Source organism: Phytophthora sojae, assembly GCF_000149755.1.
Source record: "Phytophthora sojae unplaced genomic scaffold PHYSOscaffold_13, whole genome shotgun sequence".
Taxonomy (NCBI): domain Eukaryota; phylum Oomycota; class Peronosporomycetes; order Peronosporales; family Peronosporaceae; genus Phytophthora; species Phytophthora sojae.
The window spans coordinates 418595-438491 of NW_009258127.1; the positions used below are offsets into that span (position 1 = coordinate 418595).

The 19897-nt window shown below is 51.6% G+C and overlaps 8 protein-coding genes across 8 annotated transcripts; 4 read left to right on the forward strand and 4 right to left on the reverse strand.

The window, feature by feature from the left end:
* Nucleotides 1-7573: 7573 nt before the first annotated feature.
* On the forward strand, nt 7574-8275 carry PHYSODRAFT_530530 (hypothetical protein; the record flags this gene model as incomplete). The annotated part of the gene is made up of 1 exon (XM_009539220.1): nt 7574-8275. A coding segment is annotated over one exon (702 nt), but the record flags the coding sequence as incomplete, so codon positions are not given.
* A 343-nt stretch (nt 8276-8618) lies between these two features.
* PHYSODRAFT_416890 (hypothetical protein) lies at nt 8619-8801 on the forward strand (the record flags this gene model as incomplete). Its single annotated transcript, XM_009539221.1, has 1 exon — nt 8619-8801. A coding segment is annotated over one exon (183 nt), but the record flags the coding sequence as incomplete, so codon positions are not given.
* Nucleotides 8802-10600: 1799 nt separating this feature from the next.
* On the reverse strand, nt 10601-10813 carry PHYSODRAFT_416115 (hypothetical protein; the record flags this gene model as incomplete). Its single annotated transcript, XM_009539222.1, has 1 exon — nt 10601-10813. A coding segment is annotated over one exon (213 nt), but the record flags the coding sequence as incomplete, so codon positions are not given.
* A 460-nt stretch (nt 10814-11273) lies between these two features.
* PHYSODRAFT_530786 (hypothetical protein) lies at nt 11274-13137 on the forward strand (the record flags this gene model as incomplete). Its single annotated transcript, XM_009539223.1, has 2 exons — nt 11274-11395; nt 12783-13137. 2 exons carry the CDS (start codon nt 11274-11276, stop codon nt 13135-13137), a joined length of 477 nt encoding a protein of 158 aa, XP_009537518.1.
* Nucleotides 13138-13775: 638 nt separating this feature from the next.
* On the reverse strand, nt 13776-14624 carry PHYSODRAFT_319528 (hypothetical protein; the record flags this gene model as incomplete). Its single annotated transcript, XM_009539224.1, has 3 exons — nt 13776-13786; nt 13829-14429; nt 14490-14624. 3 exons carry the CDS (start codon nt 14622-14624, stop codon nt 13776-13778), a joined length of 747 nt encoding a protein of 248 aa, XP_009537519.1.
* Nucleotides 14625-15461: 837 nt separating this feature from the next.
* Nucleotides 15462-16659, reverse strand: PHYSODRAFT_306925 (hypothetical protein; the record flags this gene model as incomplete). Its single annotated transcript, XM_009539225.1, has 3 exons — nt 15462-15962; nt 15983-16569; nt 16605-16659. The coding sequence occupies 3 exons, from the start codon at nt 16657-16659 to the stop codon at nt 15462-15464; spliced, it is 1143 nt and encodes a 380-aa protein (XP_009537520.1).
* A 295-nt stretch (nt 16660-16954) lies between these two features.
* PHYSODRAFT_340959 (hypothetical protein) lies at nt 16955-17325 on the forward strand (the record flags this gene model as incomplete). Its single annotated transcript, XM_009539226.1, has 2 exons — nt 16955-17006; nt 17135-17325. The coding sequence occupies 2 exons, from the start codon at nt 16955-16957 to the stop codon at nt 17323-17325; spliced, it is 243 nt and encodes an 80-aa protein (XP_009537521.1).
* A 1728-nt stretch (nt 17326-19053) lies between these two features.
* PHYSODRAFT_416122 (hypothetical protein) lies at nt 19054-19236 on the reverse strand (the record flags this gene model as incomplete). The annotated part of the gene is made up of 1 exon (XM_009539227.1): nt 19054-19236. A coding segment is annotated over one exon (183 nt), but the record flags the coding sequence as incomplete, so codon positions are not given.
* Nucleotides 19237-19897: the final 661 nt, after the last annotated feature.

The following is a 19897-nucleotide window of genomic DNA, read 5'->3' on the forward strand; positions in this document are numbered from 1 at the left end:
GGTAGCCTTTTGAGTCATCGGCGTACCCAAGAAACATACATTTGAAGCTTTTCGGCTCCCAACTTGGTGCGTCGCGACTTGTCGACATGAGCGTAACCCATCGACCCGAAGACTCGAAGATGATCCAGCCGAGGCTTCGACTTGAACGTCAACTCGTACGGAGTCTTGGTCGGGTGCATGCTGTTCGTCGACCGGTTGATCAGGTAGACAGCAGTGCTGACCGCCTCTGCCCACCATATCGAAGCCACGCCCTTGTAGTCTAGCATGCTTCGAGCCTTCTTCATGACCGAGCGGTTCATCCGCTCCGCCACGCCATTCTGCTGGGGGTTATACGGTACCGCCTTCTGATGCATAATCCCGTTCACCCGGCAGATCTCAGTCATCGGCGTGTTCACAAACTCAGTGCCATTGTCCGAGCGCAGGCATTTAATGCGCTGTCCCCACTGGTTCTGGTACAGCTTCATGAACGACTTGAACTTGGTCACGACCTCGCTCTTCTTGGTCAGGAAGTACACCACGACGTGTCGCGAGTAGTCGTCGACAAAGATGAGCACATACCTCGCTCCGCCCTTGGACTTCGTCTTCATAGGACCCATCACGTCCCTATGAACCAGTTCCAGTGGTCGAGTCGTCGCCGACGTCGACCGCGACGGGAAATGTGCGACCGTCTGCTTGCCCTTCATGCATCCTCCGCACAGGGTCTTCGTCTGCTGTTGAGTCGTCGGGAGCCCGTCCGTCTCTTTGCCATAGCGTCTCCGTTCAAGTGTCCCATACGAGCGTGCCATAGCTCCCACTTTCCGTCGACTCCCGAGTACTCGGTGTAGTACGCCATGTCCTGTTGGCAGTCCAGCAAGTACGCCTTGCCGACCTTCTTCCCCGAAGCGATCGCCTTCGTCTTGTCCCAGATGACGCACGACTTCCGCTAGAACTCGACACTCATGCCACGTTCAGCCAACCTCCCAACCGAGAGTAGTCGCCGGTCGAGTCCGGGAATGTGGAGCACCTCCACCATCTTGATGCGCTTGCCGTCGATGCCCGTTAGGCGCACCGACCCTTTCCCAGCAACGCGGATCTTCTTCCCGTCCGCGATTGTCACATACATGTCCGCCGACGACTCGTTGTACTCGAACAAGTCTTCGCGGTGAGGCGTCATGTGAGCCGTCGACCACTATCGATCAGCCAACCCGCTGACGGATTCTCCGCCACAGCGAACACCGAGTCTTCGGCGGTGTCTCCATTTGCCTTTTCCGGGCAGTCCCGCTTCATGTGGCCCACTTGGTCACAGTTGACGCACTTGCCCTTGGAGCCACCGACCTTTCGTCCGCCGTTGCGCTTGCGGCCGAATGCCTTGCCGCCCTTGCCGAACTTCCCGTTCTGGCCCCTACCTCAGAACGAGGTAGCCTTCAACGCGCGCTCCGTGGTCTCCTTCTTCTCCTGCCGCTCGTACTCCTTGAGCAGCTTCTCCTTCACCTCGATGAGGGTCACGTCCTTCGAGTTCTCGACAATGGATGCGATCAACTCGTACTCCGCCGGCAAGCTGCTCAGCAGGATGACGAGTTGTCGGGAGCCATCGAGCGGCTCTCCAAGCGTCTCGAGGCCCACGATGAGCTCGTCGAACTTGTCCAGGTGCTTCGCTGTCGTCGCACCGTCCTCCATCTTGAACTCGTGGAGCCGACGAGTCATCGTGGCACGATTATGCATCGTCGTCCGGTTGTAGAACTCGCGTAGAGTATTCCAGGCTTGGATAGACAACGTCGCCGACCGAATCTTCGTGTGGTGTTCCACAGCCACGCCTTGAGCGATCAGACCGAGCGCCTTCATGTCGTTGAGCATCCAAGCCTCCGTCATCTCCGTCGGGTTCTTCACCACTTGGACGTGCGCCTGCAGCCCCTTCCTCGCGAGCGTCATACGCATCGCGAACTCCCAGTGGAAGTAATTGTCGCTTCCCAGGATGACTTCGGCCTTCTTGCTGGACGTCGTCATGTCGGTCGTCGGTGTGACGGGGCACACAGCACTTCTTAACAGAGGAAGCAGGAGTATACAAACTCCAAGTGAACAGCCGTTCACGTGCCCCTGGTCTGAAGGGGACGACTTGAATTGAAAAGCGGTAGATCTAAGACTGAATGTGTTTATAGGTTGGTACAGATTTGGCCTGCATACAAATCCTAAGTTCCCTATAGTTTGTGTCATACAAAATGTATCTGTTGGCTCTGAGACCACTTGGGTCACTATCCAGGGAAGTGACCGATGTAGCCAACCCTGAATAGTGACAGGGTCACTATTCCATGTAACTCCGTTACCGTCGGGGAGGGCTTGAGCGTGTTGCGGCTGTAAACCTGTTGGTTTGTAGCTTGTGGTTGAGGGGGCAAATTCCGAAGTGAGATTAAATGTTATCGTCTCTCAAACTACTCTCTAGTCTTCCCCTCCTGCTTTCCTTCTTGTTCTCCTTGTGCTCGTTGGTGCCTCTCATCAGACGGATTACTCCCGGTTTCCGCTTGACTTGATCTCAGAATATATGGGTCTCCCTGACCAGCCATTGGTGTACCCAGAGCCCGGCTGCCACCGGCTCTCCTGTCGCCGTCGGATCCTCCGAGTCATCGGTGGATGTGTCCACACGTTCTCCTCGTCCATGTGCATCTATTGGCGGCGCTCCCGAATACTCATGAACACCGTTAACTATGGATCAATAGCCTTCTTAACTGCGTTTTCGTCAAAGCGAGCACGATGTTTGAGTACCGACTCGCGCAAAGTATTTGAATGTCGTATTTTCATTCCAACGTGGGTTCTTTTTTTAAACAAGATATTTCGCGGCATCATCTTCAACCCGAGTGAGTAGGTAAGCAATGTTTACACATGGCAATTGAGTGGTGTCCTACAAGAACGAACTCCGATTGGCAGCACAGTCCGGATACTGACTTTCCATGGATCAAGTTGAACTCAACTCAAGCGTGGCAGTTAAAAATTTGATCGCTTCCTATTCATACACATCGACCTTTTATAACACGAGCGCGCTCTCCCTCCAGAGAGGGGCTGTCAAACTAGCGCCTCTGTGACGACATCACTGCCATTTCGTCTTACTTTGCCGGTCGTCTTCATTTGCGGCGGGTGCTCGCCCAGCAACAAAGACATCATTGATGCTCCACTCTGGCTGTCTGAAATCGACATTGCCCGTCCAGGGTCCAGCAATAGAGAACTTTAGTTGTTGGAATATCTCCGGGTTTGGAACAAGGAAAATCTGGATAAAATCCAGATATAATTACCAGCGGATGTTCCAATACTCAATTCCAGTGGAATAACGCGACCCTTCGTTGTCCCACTGGAATATATTTTTGGACCATCATTTTTGTTCCAAGACCTAGACTTAGTCCAGGAACTAATGACAGTGTATCAACCTCGTGCGTGTAGCCTGCTCTTGATGACCGGGTAAACGTATATCTGTTAACCGCCGATTTTGGTCGGCCGCCACCATGGTCTTCGCACTTTCCCCTCGACACCACCTTCTTCTCACAGCCTGGGTGTGAACAGACTCTTCTAGCCTTTAAACCGCGCCTGCTTGTCGCATCCGGAACACGAGTACCTGCCTCATTTGGTGTGTGTCCGGCATTTGTCCTTGTTAGTGCACCCGGGATACATACACCATATGCCGGCCGGTCGACTTTCTTCGGCTTGGGCGGAGAGGGGGGAGGGAGCTCGGGTTGCGAACGCTTCATTGGTGGCACTTGGAAACACCACTTAGCGTTAGAAAATTAGGTATGATGTCGTTGCACTCGAAAATCCGGATATAGTTTCAAATTATGGACCCGGGTGGTGGTTTCGCAGTTTGAAGGTAGCGTTTGCGGATACTCGTATCGTATAGGATCCAGGGAAACGTTGTCCTCGGGCATCTCCTGCTTTGCAGCTAGATTAGATTGCATACGCTGAAATGTGCGCTGATGCCCGGGAAGAATTCATTATTTTTTAGATTGCACTGTTGTACTCAGAAACTTGCCGGTGGCAATAAAACAATAAAACCCCGTGCATTAGAATATTTAGCGCTGCAAAGCTAACTGCTCAACTGAGCGTACAGGGTAACCGGATGAACCCAGCAATTTGTTTGAAGTTTGGATAAGATAAAAGTGAGGTCTAGCAGAGCTCAATCACGTGTAGGAGTAGGGTACACCGGGGTTTGGCCTACGGTTTGACGCTGTCATCGCCCGGGCTTCATTTCGCATTCATGTAGCGTTAGGATGATTAAACATCCTAATGCTACATAAATTCGGTACGTTGATCTTAATATTGTAAAAAAAACTTCGAAGTAGTACGTTGTTACCGATATTTTTAAACTCGAGCAGAACATTGTTACCGATATTAGTTCAATTTTTGAACTACTTCGAAGTTGTTTTTACATCAAGAAGTCAGTATTTTAGTAAATGGGCTCGCTGGATCTGAGAGTTGCAATGTGAACCTACTTAAAGGAGCCTGGTCTGAAATTACCATCTGCTTTGCGACTGCGGCACACCAGTCACCCGTGCTTTGCATTTTTTGATGTCCGATAATCAAACTAATTTACCGTAATAACGCACTACCGCGCTGTTGGTATTCATATACTACAAGCCAACAAACGAATTTTTAGGAATAGTGGTCGGTCTTGCATTACTAGTAGCCTCCTCTTCCTGCCTTTGTCGTGCTCAGCGTCGCTTGTCTTCAAGCGCCTCACATTTTCTTGTTCTTTGCCACCTCTCAAATATCTTCATACTTGCTCCAGATCGAGTGTTTGGCGTAGTTGCGCAGCCCCGCCTTGTCGCCGTGAAATCTCTGCGCGATCTTCATCTCTTCCTTCAAGTCGAGCGCTCTATAGAGCTGGTCAGGGTGGATGCCTGCTTTTAGGTAAGCGTCATACGACGCGCCTCGATTGTAGAGCTCCTTCGCCTTCGAAACCTTTTTCGCATCTGCCTTCCGCTCGTTGGTTTTGAAGAATTGGCTGACCCAGGCCTTCAAACTCTTGGCGAGATCCTTCAGCCCTCTTTCTTCCTGGATGTTCGCGTTCAAGTCGGTGGCCCCATGGCTCCTTAGCAACTCTTCAGTCTCCGAGCCTTCAGAGGCCAGCTTGGACTCGTCGACCGCGGAGGAGAATTCGGTGCTGGCAACCAAAATTACGAGCAGCAAGAGAAGAATAACGTGTGCGAGTCGACTGCGGAACTCCCCCTGTGCGTACCTAAAATCGCCGAATTCCTAACAATCTCTCCTAAACATAATCTCCTAAAATCTTGCCTAAAATCCGGAGAGAGACACATTACTAAACATCTTATATTCAGTATAGCTTGGCAGGACTCTCGCGCGTTGGCTCTCGTCTGCGGACTTAGAGACGGGGCCGCGGGGGGGGGGGGGGGCGCCCCTCTCTCGCTTCGCTCGAGGGGGCGCCGCTACGCGGCCTGCCCCCACCCCTTGCCCTTACGCTAAGTCCTCGTCTCGGCCAGGCGCGGTGTCTAAGAAAATATCGGGTTGCCGCGCTCGCCTTCGCTCGCTCGCGCAGACACGCCCCCGCCTAATCGGCGGGTGTTGGCGATCGGTGAATGCACCGAGCGAGTCTCGCCCTCGCCCTAATGTTACTCCCGGTACTTGATTTTCAAGTAGCTTGACCTAAACTCAGACCTAAAATTTGGTTGGTGCACATGAAACATATGTCGGATTTTAGTACCGTCGACACCGCATGAATTTGCATATCGCGACGGAAATAAATGCATCAGCCGACAACAATGATGCAAGTTATTTGGACGTGTCAATGCATCAATTCGGGCGTGGCTGAGACAAGCTGACACAAACAGACAACCAGGGAACTCGTGGTGTTATTAGCGAAGGTCAAAAAGCAAAGTTTGTACAGTAAGGAAACGACTTCATTGACGTTAAAGAGCTACAGTCTGCTCTACGTCCTATGGTTGCCCACCGTTCACGAGAGCCTCTATAGCTTGCATGGTCAATCGCTGATCTCCGAAGGCCTCCTCAAGTTGACGGTGCTGCTCTGGCGTAAATTGGCCAAACTCGTCCGGTAGATAGCTCACCAGCAACGCCTCTACTGTGTCCGGCAGAATTGGACACAATCCAAGCTCGTCACCACCATGACTGTTCTCTTAGTGTTGCTGCGTGAACACTGGCGTTCGATCAACTGCATACCGCATAAAGTTCTCCACATGGAAGTAAAACTGGCGAACGTCATGCTCAGTAACTTGCAGCACCACCAACGCGAGACAGCGCTTCAGCATAGCTTTACTCTCGTCCGTTACCCCTGTCGCCTTCGCACAACGGTACGCCAAAGCAAGCTCCTCAATCTGACGTCTGCCTCGCTGACGTGCCAGTGTTCGCGCCCGGTCGGTCTGTTTGGCTTGCCGTCGCTGACGCCGCGAGTCCTCCAAGATAGCGCCACGGGAGCGGAGATTGATACCTTCTAGAGCAGGATCAAGCACGATACTTGGGTTCAGTCGCGGTAGCTGAGAAGGAAGCTCACGCGGGCGGCTTCTCGTGCTCATGTTTGGTTTAGGAGGGGAGTTTAGGCGAATCTGCTGCTGGTGGCGGTTTGTGTTGTGAGGTGCGAGAGGGTAACCCTCTCCGAGCCACAAATCGCTTTGGTTATAAACATGCGGTGGGTTCATGCATTTATTTGCGTCGCTGGCGCTTTGCATCATTGTTGTCGGCTGATGCATTTATTTACGTCGCGATGAGACTGGATTGAAATCAAACACGTTCGGGGCAAAATCAAACACTTATTCGGCACGATCAAACACAAAAAGACTTGGTCAAAACCAGACTGCGTAATTGTCGAAAATCAAACACTATTCGGACCGAATCAAAACAAGTTTGATGGTAGTGTGGTTCCCTGTATATTAGGCTTCTCCTAAAATACAGTGATCACACATTAAAATGAAAGGCCAGGAGTGATCAACTTGCGCAGAAGTCGAGAAGAGCAGACGAGACTATAAGTTGGCCACCGCTGTCCGCCATCTGCGCTACAAGAACGCTGAAAGACACGAGATGCGCGACGAGAGAACTATGTGGGAAATCGTCGCTTCCGGGCAGAACAGTGAAAGCTACGTAAAAGAGCGACTCGAGAGAATGTGCTGCTCCAGTGCCTGCGTCAAGCATGTTAAGGAGACGTGCCAAATCTGCCCAGGTGACCACGAAATAGATGAAAGACGCATACGGTGCTCAAGTGTTACATGCATCGCGTTAGCCGTGCCCAAGGGAAACAAGAAGCCCGTGTGCGTGAAAGTATGGAAGGTGTGGCAGTGCCCAAGCACAAATGCATGGAGAATCCTTGGTACAGCCGTTGAGCATACTCGTGGAAGTGCTGGATGCGGTGGGGTGCATCGTGCGGTGATCACCCTGCAATGCGAACGTACATCGGAGACATGGATGAAACTGGTTTGGCGCCGCGGCACATTTGGTCAGGGCTGCGTCGCTACAGCGAAGCTCCGCCGCTGAACGGGGTGTCTACGTATGAACAGGTCGCTCGATGCGTCAAAAGCTTGCGAGAGAAGCATGGAGAGCGAAACTCGGTTGAATCGCTGCAGAATTGGTGCGCGAGTTCCCCTTACACTCTGGAATAGATGCAGACAAAGCGTTCATGTTTGGAGCCACTCTGGATGACAATGGTTTTCCTCGTATCGGGAAGGGTGAAGACGACGATGCTTTGGTGTTGGGTGTGTCGACGGTGGGCCTGCTGGAGAAGTTGAGAAGTTTCCAAGAGTCGAATATGTTTGCTTTGTTTCATCTCGATGCTACATTCAAGCTCAGTGAGATCGGTTACCCGGTCATTACGTGTGGATTTAGCGACTACTCCAGAAAGTATCACCTGGCGGCTGTATTTGTCGTTAGCCGCTTGACTCACGTAGAGTACTCCTCAGTTCTTGCGGCCGTGTTGCAAGTATACCACAAGTTGTTCTCCCAGTATCCCAAGATCGATGCGGTTCTTGGCGATGCAGAAGATGCCCAGTACAATGCACTGCAGAGCTCACCTCAATTCCGAGGTGCCACATTTTTAATTTGCTTCTTTCATGTACTTCACAACGTGAGAAAGCGAACACGCCAGCTTGATGATGCTGCCGGTGCTATGGTTTACAAGGGCATTATTGCGATGCACTTTTCAGCGAGCCTCATGGAGTTCTATCAAATTCGTGATACGATTCTGGCACAATGGCGGAAAATCCGAGTTCTCCAAGATTTTGCCAATTACTTCGAGAAACAGTGGATTCAAAGTCGTTACTGGCGTTGGCAAGCCTTTCACACACGCTACAACGAATAACCCGTGTGAAACGTTCAATGCTAGTGTCAAACGACATTTGATGCGGAAGATGTTCGACACCCAGCGGCTGCTTCGAAAACTTTCAGTGATATGTGAAGATGTGACGGCAGATAATTTCAAACCTGCCGCGTCGATTGGAAACCCACCTTCGACACTAGTGAACACGGCCCGAAAATTAGTCCATGCTCAGCAGTTAGTGCTGTACGAGACGGGCGAGGCGCGTATTGTGAGAATTGTTCAATTGAGCTCCTTCAACAGCGAGTCGAAGCGTTTGGCAGAAGCTTCCAATCAGGCTTTTGTGCGGCTTATCACGAGCAAGACAACAGGTCAGTTGCACGAGAGGCTTGGACGACGGCAACGGCGCAAGGCTTCCGCGATGCACAATCACGCGATGAAGTGGTCATTGTGTATGGCTCATCGAATGAAGATGCCAGCAGAAGGGTGGACTGTGGACATTACCGAGGGCACATGTGAATGTCGGTATTTCGCGAAAATGGGACATTGCTGTCACGTACTTGGCGCACAGATGCTAAGAGGCGATAGACGGTATTCGGGTGGGCGGTGCTGTGACCGGCTTAAGGACCGTCGAGTACGCAAGAAGCAGCGAGGCCAAACCGAGGAAGGTCGTACAACCGTGGAAGTTCCTATTGCACCACAGCCGACACTACCGCCATCAACTGTGACTCCAAGTGAGACTGCATCTGACAACTTCACATGTGCCGACTCGGCCACTGTGCTCCCACAGTTTCCGTTCAACGCGCAGCAGACCTACTTTCAAGGGCAAACAGTCGTCCAGCAAACCGAAAGTCCCCAACTGCCTATGATCTTCAACGCGACCAATTGGGGGATTTCCCAGCTTCACGAATATTCGCGGCCAATACGGCCCACGCCACGCCATTTGGGCAAGGTATTGTTTGGCAGCCAAACCGATCAGGCCGCCCTCCTATAGCAAGAAGCGCACTAGAGATCCAATACCATTTTTAATGAGTCAAAATATCAGGATGTATTTTGAAGCTTTACTCTATCGCTCCACTTTACAACTCTTTCACCAGCACTTAAACGTACCCAGCTAGGTTTCTAACGTTCTAAGAAACAATATGGCCATGTCTTGAGCTTTTAAATAAACAAAGATAATATACCGATCTTGAAGAGGTGAATTTTACAAAAAGACCTTCAACATTCTTCTACACCGCGTATTGGTGATTTCCCGCTTGGTGAGTACTATTCACTGCCTCACACCTTTCTAGCGGTAATTCAATATAAAACGGATGTAAATTATTAATCATATCGCCTGCAGCTTAGTAGGGGTTAGCTGGAGAACCTATTATTTTTAGTTTGCAGTATGAATGGATGACACTGCCAGTATGGATCGCTGAAGCTGACATTATGGATCGCTAACACTTACGCTGAAGTAACAATCGACACCTAAGCCTGCCCGTCCCTTGGTCTGTGCCAGTCCTGAGCCGTGTACTTTAGCTCGGTGTCTAGTGGCTAAGGTGGCGACCACAATCTAATCAACACACGCAGATACGCTATTGGGTTGACCGCCTCGTTCCTCGTAGGAAGTTCCTACTAGGAACTGGGTTCTCCCGTCGACTTTGCCATCTTCAAGGTGACAGCGGGGAGGCAAAAGCAGAAATGAGCTCCAGTTTTGTGGCAGCGTGCAGAGGCTTGTTTTCAGCCCATAGCCAAGCATTCTACTCAATATTACGTGGGTGCAGGAGTCACAGAGCCCTTGACTACTGACTAAAATATGTGGTCACTGCTGAAAAAGTGCATGTTGGCGCATATTTTACCACCTTGCGGAAAGTGCTCTAGTGTAGTGTCGTCGATCGCTGCGAGCTCGGCATTGCTATCTTCAATCGGAGTCTAGACAAACAGTTGGGCGGTCCTAAACATCACGCCTTTGCAGCAGTTTTCATGCACTATGAGTCATAGTGCATGAGAATCATAGTCTATGAGAACGAACTGCGATTGGCAGTAAGGCTGACTTTTCATGACTGTAGCAAGTTCAGCTATCCTATTCACATACCTCGATCTTCTTTAACAAATCTGCTTGAGCTATTCATCTTACACTAGCGCCTCTGTTACAATATCGCTGCTAATTTGTGTTGCTCCGCTGCTTGCCATCACTTGAGGGGGTTGTCCTCCCAGCAGCAATGACATCATGGATCCTCCACTCTGACTATCTTGAATCGACATCGCCCGTAGTCCAGGTACCGTCGGTGGCAGCAACGAGAATGTATCGACCTCGGGCGTGAAACTTGCTCTTGACGACTTAGTAGACGCATCCCTGTCGAGAACCGATTTTGGTCGGCCGCCGCCATGATCTCCGCACTTTCCCCTCGATACCACCTTCTTCTCACAGCCTGGATGCGAGCAGACTCTCCTACCGCCATGGCCAGCACACAAGCCCTTGAACTGCGCCTGCTTGTCGCATCCAGAAAACGAACACCTGCCTCCTTTGGTGTGAGTCCGGCATTTGTCCCTGGATTGAGCCTTGTTAGTGCACCCAGGATGCGTGCACTGCTTCCCGCCATGCGACGGTCGACCGATTTTCTTCGCCTTGGGCTGAGAGACGGACTCGGGCTGAGAACGCTTCATCGGTTGGACCTGGGGGGATACAGGAGCGTTAGAATTTTATGATGTCGTTGCACTCGAAAATCGGTGTAGTTTCAAATACTCACAATGTTGACGGGGGATCTGTGCGAAGGGAAATGAGTATTGTATCCAGCAGCCATGTTGGCCGCTGATGGGAAGCAGCTTCTTCAGAATCTCAACTTCCTCGAATGAGCTCGTCTTCGTGTCTGGAACCTTTCGCCTTCTATTTATATGTGATCAGAATCAAGGGCACTATCATAGGCACACTACGCTGCAACAGTTCAGGTAGTGTGCTTAAAAGCCCCCAATTCTGCAAGTTGTTTTGGCTGAGGCTATGGAGTGCAATGCGTGCATGTTCGGGTCCGCCGCCGCTTTCTTTGCGTCGTCGGATATCGTCATGCCAGTAGTAAAGTGCTCAGCGGATGTAGGCGGCCAGCGCATCACGAAATGCGAGTCTTCAGGGTGCCTGGAAGAAGCCGAGGCGAATGGATTCTGTGGCGAACATGGTGGCGCCTGCCTGTCAGAGGAACTCGCGCAGTATCAAGGCAATCTTATACTTGAAGAGCCTGCTGCAAGCGGACAACCTGAAGGACACCTGCAACATACTCAGTGTTCGCAGCCAGGATTGAAGCCATCAGCTACTGAGACAGCGACATCAAGCGCCGTGGAAGAAACCAAGAGCAGCCCCGACACGCGCGATCAGGACGCGAATACACTTACGTCCACCGCAACGAATTGCAATGACGCTGGCAGAGGACCTGATGACGTGGGTATCTACTGCATGACTGAAGACGAATACGTCGAGCACCTACTCGGCCTCAATCAACTAAGGAGGCAGTGCGTTCGTGCAGGGCGTGTCAGGAAAGCTCGTGCGGGGAGTTCGCAGTGCATTGAGCACAGCTGTCTACAGACCTGGGGCGTAATTCCCGCGATGCCTGATCCGTCTACTGCAAGAATTCGCCATGACTCCAAACGCGAAAACGCCGGCGTGGATCTCTGCTCTTCAGCTGATAGCAATGAAGGCGACTACGCCGTACAGATACTCAGTCTCAGCCAGCCGAAGAAGCAGTGTGTTCGTGCGAAGTCCAAGTATTCACGGGTAGAACGTTTGGTGTGCATTGAAAACGGCGACGTGCCGAGGAGGAAGCGTGCAAACTCTATGAAGACTATCCCTGGCGGACTTTGTGCGCTTCCAAATTGCGGAAAGGTGGCCGAATATGGCGGTCTTTGCTACGGTCACTCCATCGGATGGAAGTTGAACAAGTAAATGCAAGGACTGCAGTAGATTTTTTTATTTTTCAACTAAAAACTATTCAGCTAAGCTTACGTGAAGATCACATAACTATAAAATCTGCGCCACCACTTCCTAACCGTCCAGACCTCATATATTCGCCACGGTGTCGACTGAATCCGATGGCTTCATGTAGCCATCGAGATGGTCCATGTCCGTTTCCACGTATCCTCGAACGAGCTCGTCTTCGTGTCTTGAACCTTTCGCCTCCTATTTATATGTGATCAGATTCAAAGACAGTATCGCAGGTTCACCACGCTGCAAAAGCTCGAATATTATGCCAAAGTCTCCAATTCTGCAGTTGTTTGGCCGAAGTCATGGAGTACAATGCGTTCATGTTCGGGTTCGCCGCCGCTTTCCTTGCGTCGACTGACATCGTCATGCCGGTGGCGTGCGAGACAAACAGCCAAGAGAAGTCACCGGAGCTCGAGTTGCCACTTTTTGAGCAGGGAACGCAGGGGCCCAATGATTCCGACTATCAGCATATCCCTGACGCTACTGGGGCCTGTCAAGATACAGCAAAGTGCTCAGCGGATGGAGGTGACAAGTGCCTATCTCCAGTGTCGGGAGCGCGCCTTGTGGAGAGGATGGTGCTATGTATGACCATGCAGGGAGAGCCAAGTGCGAGGCGTCCGGGTGCTTGGAAGAAGCCCTGAGGAACGGATTTTGTGGCGAACACGGCGGTACCGACCAGAGTCCAAATACAGGGGAAGTCGCGCAATCTCAAGGTAACAACAACCTTGAAGAGACTGATACAAGCTCACAGTCCAAGGACACCCTACAACACGGAAAGTGTGTCGATCATGACAAAGTCGTTGGTGGCCGTGAACTGCGTCACCGTCACAAATGCGCGTACTCGAAATGCACCGAGCGCGTCAGGATGGACGGGTCCATGTGTCTCAAGCACGCCGACTGCAAACTTTGCGTGCAGCCAGGGTGCTTTACCACGGCTCGACTCGGAAGGACATAGTGCGCGATTCACAGCAACTTTAACGGAGCAAGACGGTGTGCGCATCGAGGTTGCACGAGATCAGTGAAACGTGCTGGCAGGTGTTCTGTGCATCAAAAGCCCAGTCGGTGCGCACACGCGGGCTGTGTCAAGTTAGCCACCAAGTTCGGCGGAAAGTGCGCCAACCACAGCGATGTCAGTCCGTGCTCGAAGCGTTCTCTGAAACCTCGGCAAAACAATAGTGAAGAGAATATCGAAGCGACTGAAGCGATCGAGCCGTCAGCTACCGAGACAGCGATATCAAGTCACTGTCAGAGCAGCCAAGGCTCATGGGCAAACGTGGAGATACCTGACACTTCTACTATCGCTGGAGATACAGAAGCGGATGAATATTGTGCGACCGAGGACGAATACGTGGAGCGCTTGCTCAATCTCGATCAACTGAAGCAGCAATGCGCTCGTGCCGAGTGCGTTAAGCAAGCTCTTGCAGAAGGCTTGCTGTGCATTGAGCACAGCATCCTGCCAGGCAGCAGGATCTGCCAACGTGCTACAAGGAGGCCGAATTTGCCGGACTTTGCCACGATCACTGCATGGAACTAGGAAAAGAACTATTGGTGTTTACCAAGTGGAAAATCGGCCAAATCAAACAACTACAGGTGCTACGTCACGCCTCCACCGAGTAGAGCTTCCGTGGGAACAGGGTGGAGTCCACCCTGTTCCCACGGAAGCTCGTAGACTGGGTACTGATCGTCCGCATTGAAGAACTTCCCCGTGTCCTCCAGCGACAAATTCGCCACGATCTTCGCCATGGCTTCGGCTGATTCTGAGGGCTCCATGTAGCCTTGGTGGCCATTCATGTCCGTGGCCACGTAGCCAGGGTGCAGCGTCACGAAGCCAATGTTGCTTGCACGCAGTCCGACAGCCAGCGAGCGCGTGACCATATTCAGTGCAGCCTTGGACGCCGTGTACCCGTACGCTTTACTGAAGAAGTCCTTAGTTTCCGTGGTGTTACTGCCGATACTCCCCACGAGCGACGAGATTTGCGTGACGTACGCCGATTCGTTCGTCTTCGCGGCCAGTTCCAGATTGAGTAAAAGCGCGCGGGTCACCAGGAACGGACTGACTGCGTTGACCTCGAACTGGCGCATGAACGCGTCCTTGGTGGCCGCTTGGAAGTCGTCGGGCACCCAGATCCCAGCGTTGTTGATGAGGAGATCGATTGGGACGCCCTCCAGTTGACGCGCGGCTTCGAGAATCGAGGCTTCGTCACTCGTGTCCAGCATCACGATCTTGAAGGGCGACAGAGCTGCGACCTAGGATAACTTACAGGTCAGGGCAGGGACGACTAATAAGGCAAGCGTGCTGATACTTACCTCATCAGTGTTGCTATTGGCTCGAGCCGTGCCGATGACGTTCCAGCCGTTCTTGGTGTAGTATTCCGCGAGAGCGAGGCCGATGCTGCGCGTGCTGTCCGTGATGAGAGCGGTTTTCTTGGTGGCGGTCGACATGGTCAGGTGGTGAAATGTTGATGGTATTTGAAGCGGCTTGTGGAGCTCGAAGCGTTTTGAGAAGTGAGGCGGGAAGGCCGTCTGGAGATGGCGACTCGCTCCCACAAGAGCCTTCACTCCGCAAAAAGCGATGTCTTCGTTGACTTCAAGGTTTTCGTTGTTGGTTGGCCTCCTCGTATTCGGCAATCATTATCATTCAACGCGAACGATTGTAGGATTGCTTATCAACACTTCAGTGCATTAACCCAGTGACTGGACCCGCTCTCTGGTAGACGCCGCCCGTCAGTGGTGAAGTGAGGTGAACCGAGTGCGTGTTTGGCAGAGATGAAGCCTTACTGCAGCGTAACGATCGGAAAAAGAGAGATGGAGGTGTTTGGGCACCGTGGGTTTGCTACGCCCATTACCTGTGCTACAGTGTTGATGATAGTGCAAGCTACCAAGTATATGAAGTCGGAAAAGGCGTTTTCTTTATTCCCCGCGAAAAGCACCTCTCGGCATTCTCCAGTTACGTGGGTTTATCCGCTAACTTTTGCACACGTGGATCACGCTCTCGTATTGTTCTTCTCCCAAATTCTTGGAGAGTTGGTCCGGCGTGATTTTGGCGTCAACGGCGAGTATTTCCTTAAGAGCTGCTTCGCCTGCTCCACATGATCGTATTGTAGACGGGGTATTTGTTTTCTTCGTCTGCAGTGCATCCCAGTTTTCTTACTCTTTGTTTTTGTGGATCTTTTATATACTGTATGAAATAATCAAATCAGGGAAATAAACTTCAGAGATTAGCTGTACATTCACGTGGTCGAGGTTGCTTCGTCAACTAGCTTGCCGGTGGATGTGAGATCACCACGTGTTCGAACCAGTCGACTCCGAAGATGCCACCATTACAGCTTTCAGAAGAGCTCTTTGGACTACGCTAGCGCGTTCGCATTCGTCGTCACCAACTGCGTCTTGTAACAATTGCCCAAACTCGCTGGCTGCCAGGCCCTGTGCCTTCCGCTTGCTCAACACCACGGGGATTTGACGCGTGCATATCTCCGCAGTCGACGATAATCCATCCGCGGACGCTCGAAGGATACACCACCCGGTTTCGTCGCAATGCATCCCGCTAAAAATCCCCTCGCCTTCCGAGCAGATTTTCCAGGTGTACACCGCCCGGTCCCCCTCCACATATCGCCTACCAACATATCGTTGTAGCAGTGACCCCTTCTCCGCGGTCGGTAGTTTCCGAACAAGGCGGAAGCGGAGGATGGTGATATCTTTGGAGTCTACCAAACCTTCGACAGCCTCCCGATCTTGCTGTCGATGGCGCAGCTTTGACAATTTCCACACCGCTTTTTCCGTCTGCTCGAATTTAAATGCACCGTAAACTTGTCTAGATGCTGGTAGCACTTCACTTTCTCGTCCCATTTGCATGGGAGAACAGAGTTCGATACTCCATCAGGTAGCGCTGCAATCCCGCAGTCACGTATGATGTCATCGACGCGGGCGTAGCACGCATCGGTCTCTCGGATCAACGCCATGCACAAGGTTGCGTCGGCTGACACGATACTCCGTGGGGGGTTGTGACGGGTGGCTCCGCCAAGGTGGTGGAAAATGTTCGTGTTCGAGTGCAGCAGCGCCGCGACGTGATCGGGAATTAACGTTTGGAGATGCTCGATGTACGACTCCTGTACTTGCGCGACTCGAGCAAGTAGCTGTTGCTGCGCCTCCATTCGCGTTCGTTGTTGTCGCTGCCAAGCAGCTTGGTTTCTCCAGAAGGAGTGGGTGGATCTGAGGGGGGTCTTCATCTTGTCCAGCTTTAGCTTCTTCAGTTGCTGGGTCAGCTCCTGCACTTCCCGCTTCAGTTCTTCGCGCTCGTTCTTGACCCTCAGTCGCTGCTTTCTGCGCTGAAGCGTTACCTTGCGATGCCGTTCTGCATCCGAGTCGCGGAAGCTAAGTCGCTCTCGCCCTGAAGAGACTGGTAGTCGTCGACGCAAGCGTCACTTAAATCGAAGTCGGGGACGTCGTCGAAGAGCTCGCTACTCAGGTCGAACGGCATGACGATGTCAACAGGGCGCGTCGTTCGGTTCAAGGAACTCGTCGGTGCCGTCAATTATTACGTCCATACCGCTGTGTCGGCTGTGACTGAGTATCTGTTTGTCTGGAGGTTATTTAGCAACTGTCCTCAGTATTGCACTGACATCGTCAGCCTCTGGTAAGACAGATCACGCATTGGCATCTTCAGCCTCTTCTTTCCCATCATGACCAAGCAATCACGATTTTTCCGTTGCTTTGTCCAGATGGGTATTGGTGTGTGTAATATTGTGTGATACATATATTTTAGCTCCCCTGCCATGGATAAGTCACGCGCGATGAATATTTTGAACTTCATCCATGTGTTGTGCGGTACTGGGTAGTATTTGTGATATTACATACAAGAAACGAAGTGCATACCATCAGCACAACCACCGACCACCGACGCCACCCAAAGTAGCCGAAACGAACCGTTCGCGGGGATCTCGACGCGCGTGAAGACGGCGATCTGGAGGACGACAGTGAGGCTGTTGACGGTGACGGTCGCGTGGCAAGCAGCGACGAGGCCGAAGCTGAGAGCGACATCGAGGATGAAGTCAGTAGTGATGACGAAGAAAGCAGCGAGGAGGAGCAGAGCAGTGAAGAAGAGGACAGCAGTGGAAAGGAGGACAGCAGTGATGACGAAGAGTAAAGAGAATAGAAGAAACCTCTGCAATACAGTGACTGCGTTTTAAATTCACTGAAATTTAGTTTGCTGATGACTTACTTGTATTCTTATTGTTACTGCTCAGTATTGTCAGCGATCCATACTGTCAGTGTCAGCGATCCATACTGTCATTGTCAGAGTTACAACCTGGATTTACAATTGGCCGGCATGCTGACGGCGGCGAGGACAAGAACAGCGAGTGCTGCGAGGACGACAGGAGCGATGAGCGCAGCGAGGACGACAAGCGGTAAGTACAGCGACGATAGCGATCAGTACAAGGACGACGAGGACGGCAAGAGCCGCAGACCAAGATGCATGTGTAGGAGAGGGCAAACTTTGCCTTCTCCCTTGAGCCAGAGAAAACGAAGTACGAGAGCGTAAGTCGCGACACCGGCCTGGTGCACGCGATTGCAACACGACTGTAGTTATACGTACCAGAGCGAGCATTGACGCTTACGTGTCGGTGGTGGCTCCGGAGGAACAGTGAGTATTGCAGCCTCACGGCGTTGCAACCCCGGTATTGCAGCCCGGTTCCAGACTTCTGTCGCCGCCCAGAGGTAATTAGCAGCCCCAAGAGGTGACAGAGAGAGAGAGCAAGTGAGATCACCGAGGCAGGAAGTCGGGTCAGCGCTAAACACCTCCGGCGATCCCAACTGACCCAGAGTCTGTACGAGGAACGAGGCGGTCAACCCAATTGCGTATCTGCGTGTGTTGATTAGATTGTGGTCGCCACCTTAGCCACTAGACACCGAGCTAAAGTACACGGCTCAGGACTGGCACAGACCAAGGGACGGGCAGGCTTAGGTGTCGATTGTTACTTCAGCGTAAGTGTTAGCGATCCATAATGTCAGCTTCAGCGATCCATACTGGCAGTGTCATCCATTCATACTGCAAACTAAAAATAATAGGTTCTCCAGCTAACCCCTACTAAGCTGCAGGCGATATGATTAATAATTTACATCCGTTTTATATTGAATTACCGCTAGAAAGGTGTGAGGCAGTGAATAGTACTCACCAAGCGGGAAATCACCAATACGCGGTGTAGAAGAATGTTGAAGGTCTTTTTGTAAAATTCACCTCTTCAAGATCGGTATATTATCTTTGTTTATTTAAAAGCTCAAGACATGGCCATATTGTTTCTTAGAACGTTAGAAACCTAGCTGGGTACGTTTAAGTGCTGGTGAAAGAGTTGTAAAGTGGAGCGATAGAGTAAAGCTTCAAAATACATCCTGATATTTTGACTCATTATAAATGGTATTGGATCTCTAGTGCGCTTCTTGCTATAGGAGGGCGGCCTGATCGGTTTGGCTGCCAAACAATACCTTGCCCAAATGGCGTGGCGTGGGCCGTATTGGCCGCGAATATTCGTGAAGCCCCCCAGATGTGGGAAATCCCCCAATTGGTCGCGTTGAAGATCATAGGCAGTGGGGGACTTTCGGTTTGCTGGACGACTGTTTGCCCTTGAAAGTAGGTCTGCTGCGCGTTGAACGGAAACTGTGGGAGCACAGTGGCCGAGTCGGCACATGTGAAGTTGTCAGATGCAGTCTCACTTGGAGTCACAGTTGATGGCGGTAGTGTCGGCTGTGGTGCAATAGGAACTTCCACGGTTGTACGACCTTCCTCGGTTTGGCCTCGCTGCTTCTTGCGTACTCGACGGTCCTTAAGCCGGTCACAGCACCGCCCACCCGAATACCGTCTATCGCCTCTTAGCATCTGTGCGCCAAGTACGTGACAGCAATGTCCCATTTTCGCGAAATACCGACATTCACATGTGCCCTCGGTAATGTCCACAGTCCACCCTTCTGCTGGCATCTTCATTCGATGAGCCATACACAATGACCACTTCATCGCGTGATTGTGCATCGCGGAAGCCTTGCGCCGTTGCCGTCGTCCAAGCCTCTCGTGCAACTGACCTGTTGTCTTGCTCGTGATAAGCCGCACAAAAGCCTGATTGGAAGCTTCTGCCAAACGCTTCGACTCGCTGTTGAAGGAGCTCAATTGAACAATTCTCACAATACGCGCCTCGCCCGTCTCGTACAGCACTAACTGCTGAGCATGGACTAATTTTCGGGCCGTGTTCACTAGTGTCGAAGGTGGGTTTCCAATCGACGCGGCAGGTTTGAAATTATCTGCCGTCACATCTTCACATATCACTGAAAGTTTTCGAAGCAGCCGCTGGGTGTCGAACATCTTCCGCATCAAATGTCGTTTGACACTAGCATTGAACGTTTCACACGGGTTATTCGTTGTAGCGTGTGTGAAAGGCTTGCCAACGCCAGTAACGACTTTGAATCCACTGTTTCTCGAAGTAATTGGCAAAATCTTGGAGAACTCGGATTTTCCGCCATTGTGCCAGAATCGTATCACGAATTTGATAGAACTCCATGAGGCTCGCTGAAAAGTGCATCGCAATAATGCCCTTGTAAACCATAGCACCGGCAGCATCATCAAGCTGGCGTGTTCGCTTTCTCACGTTGTGAAGTACATGAAAGAAGCAAATTAAAAATGTGGCACCTCGGAATTGAGGTGAGCTCTGCAGTGCATTGTACTGGGCATC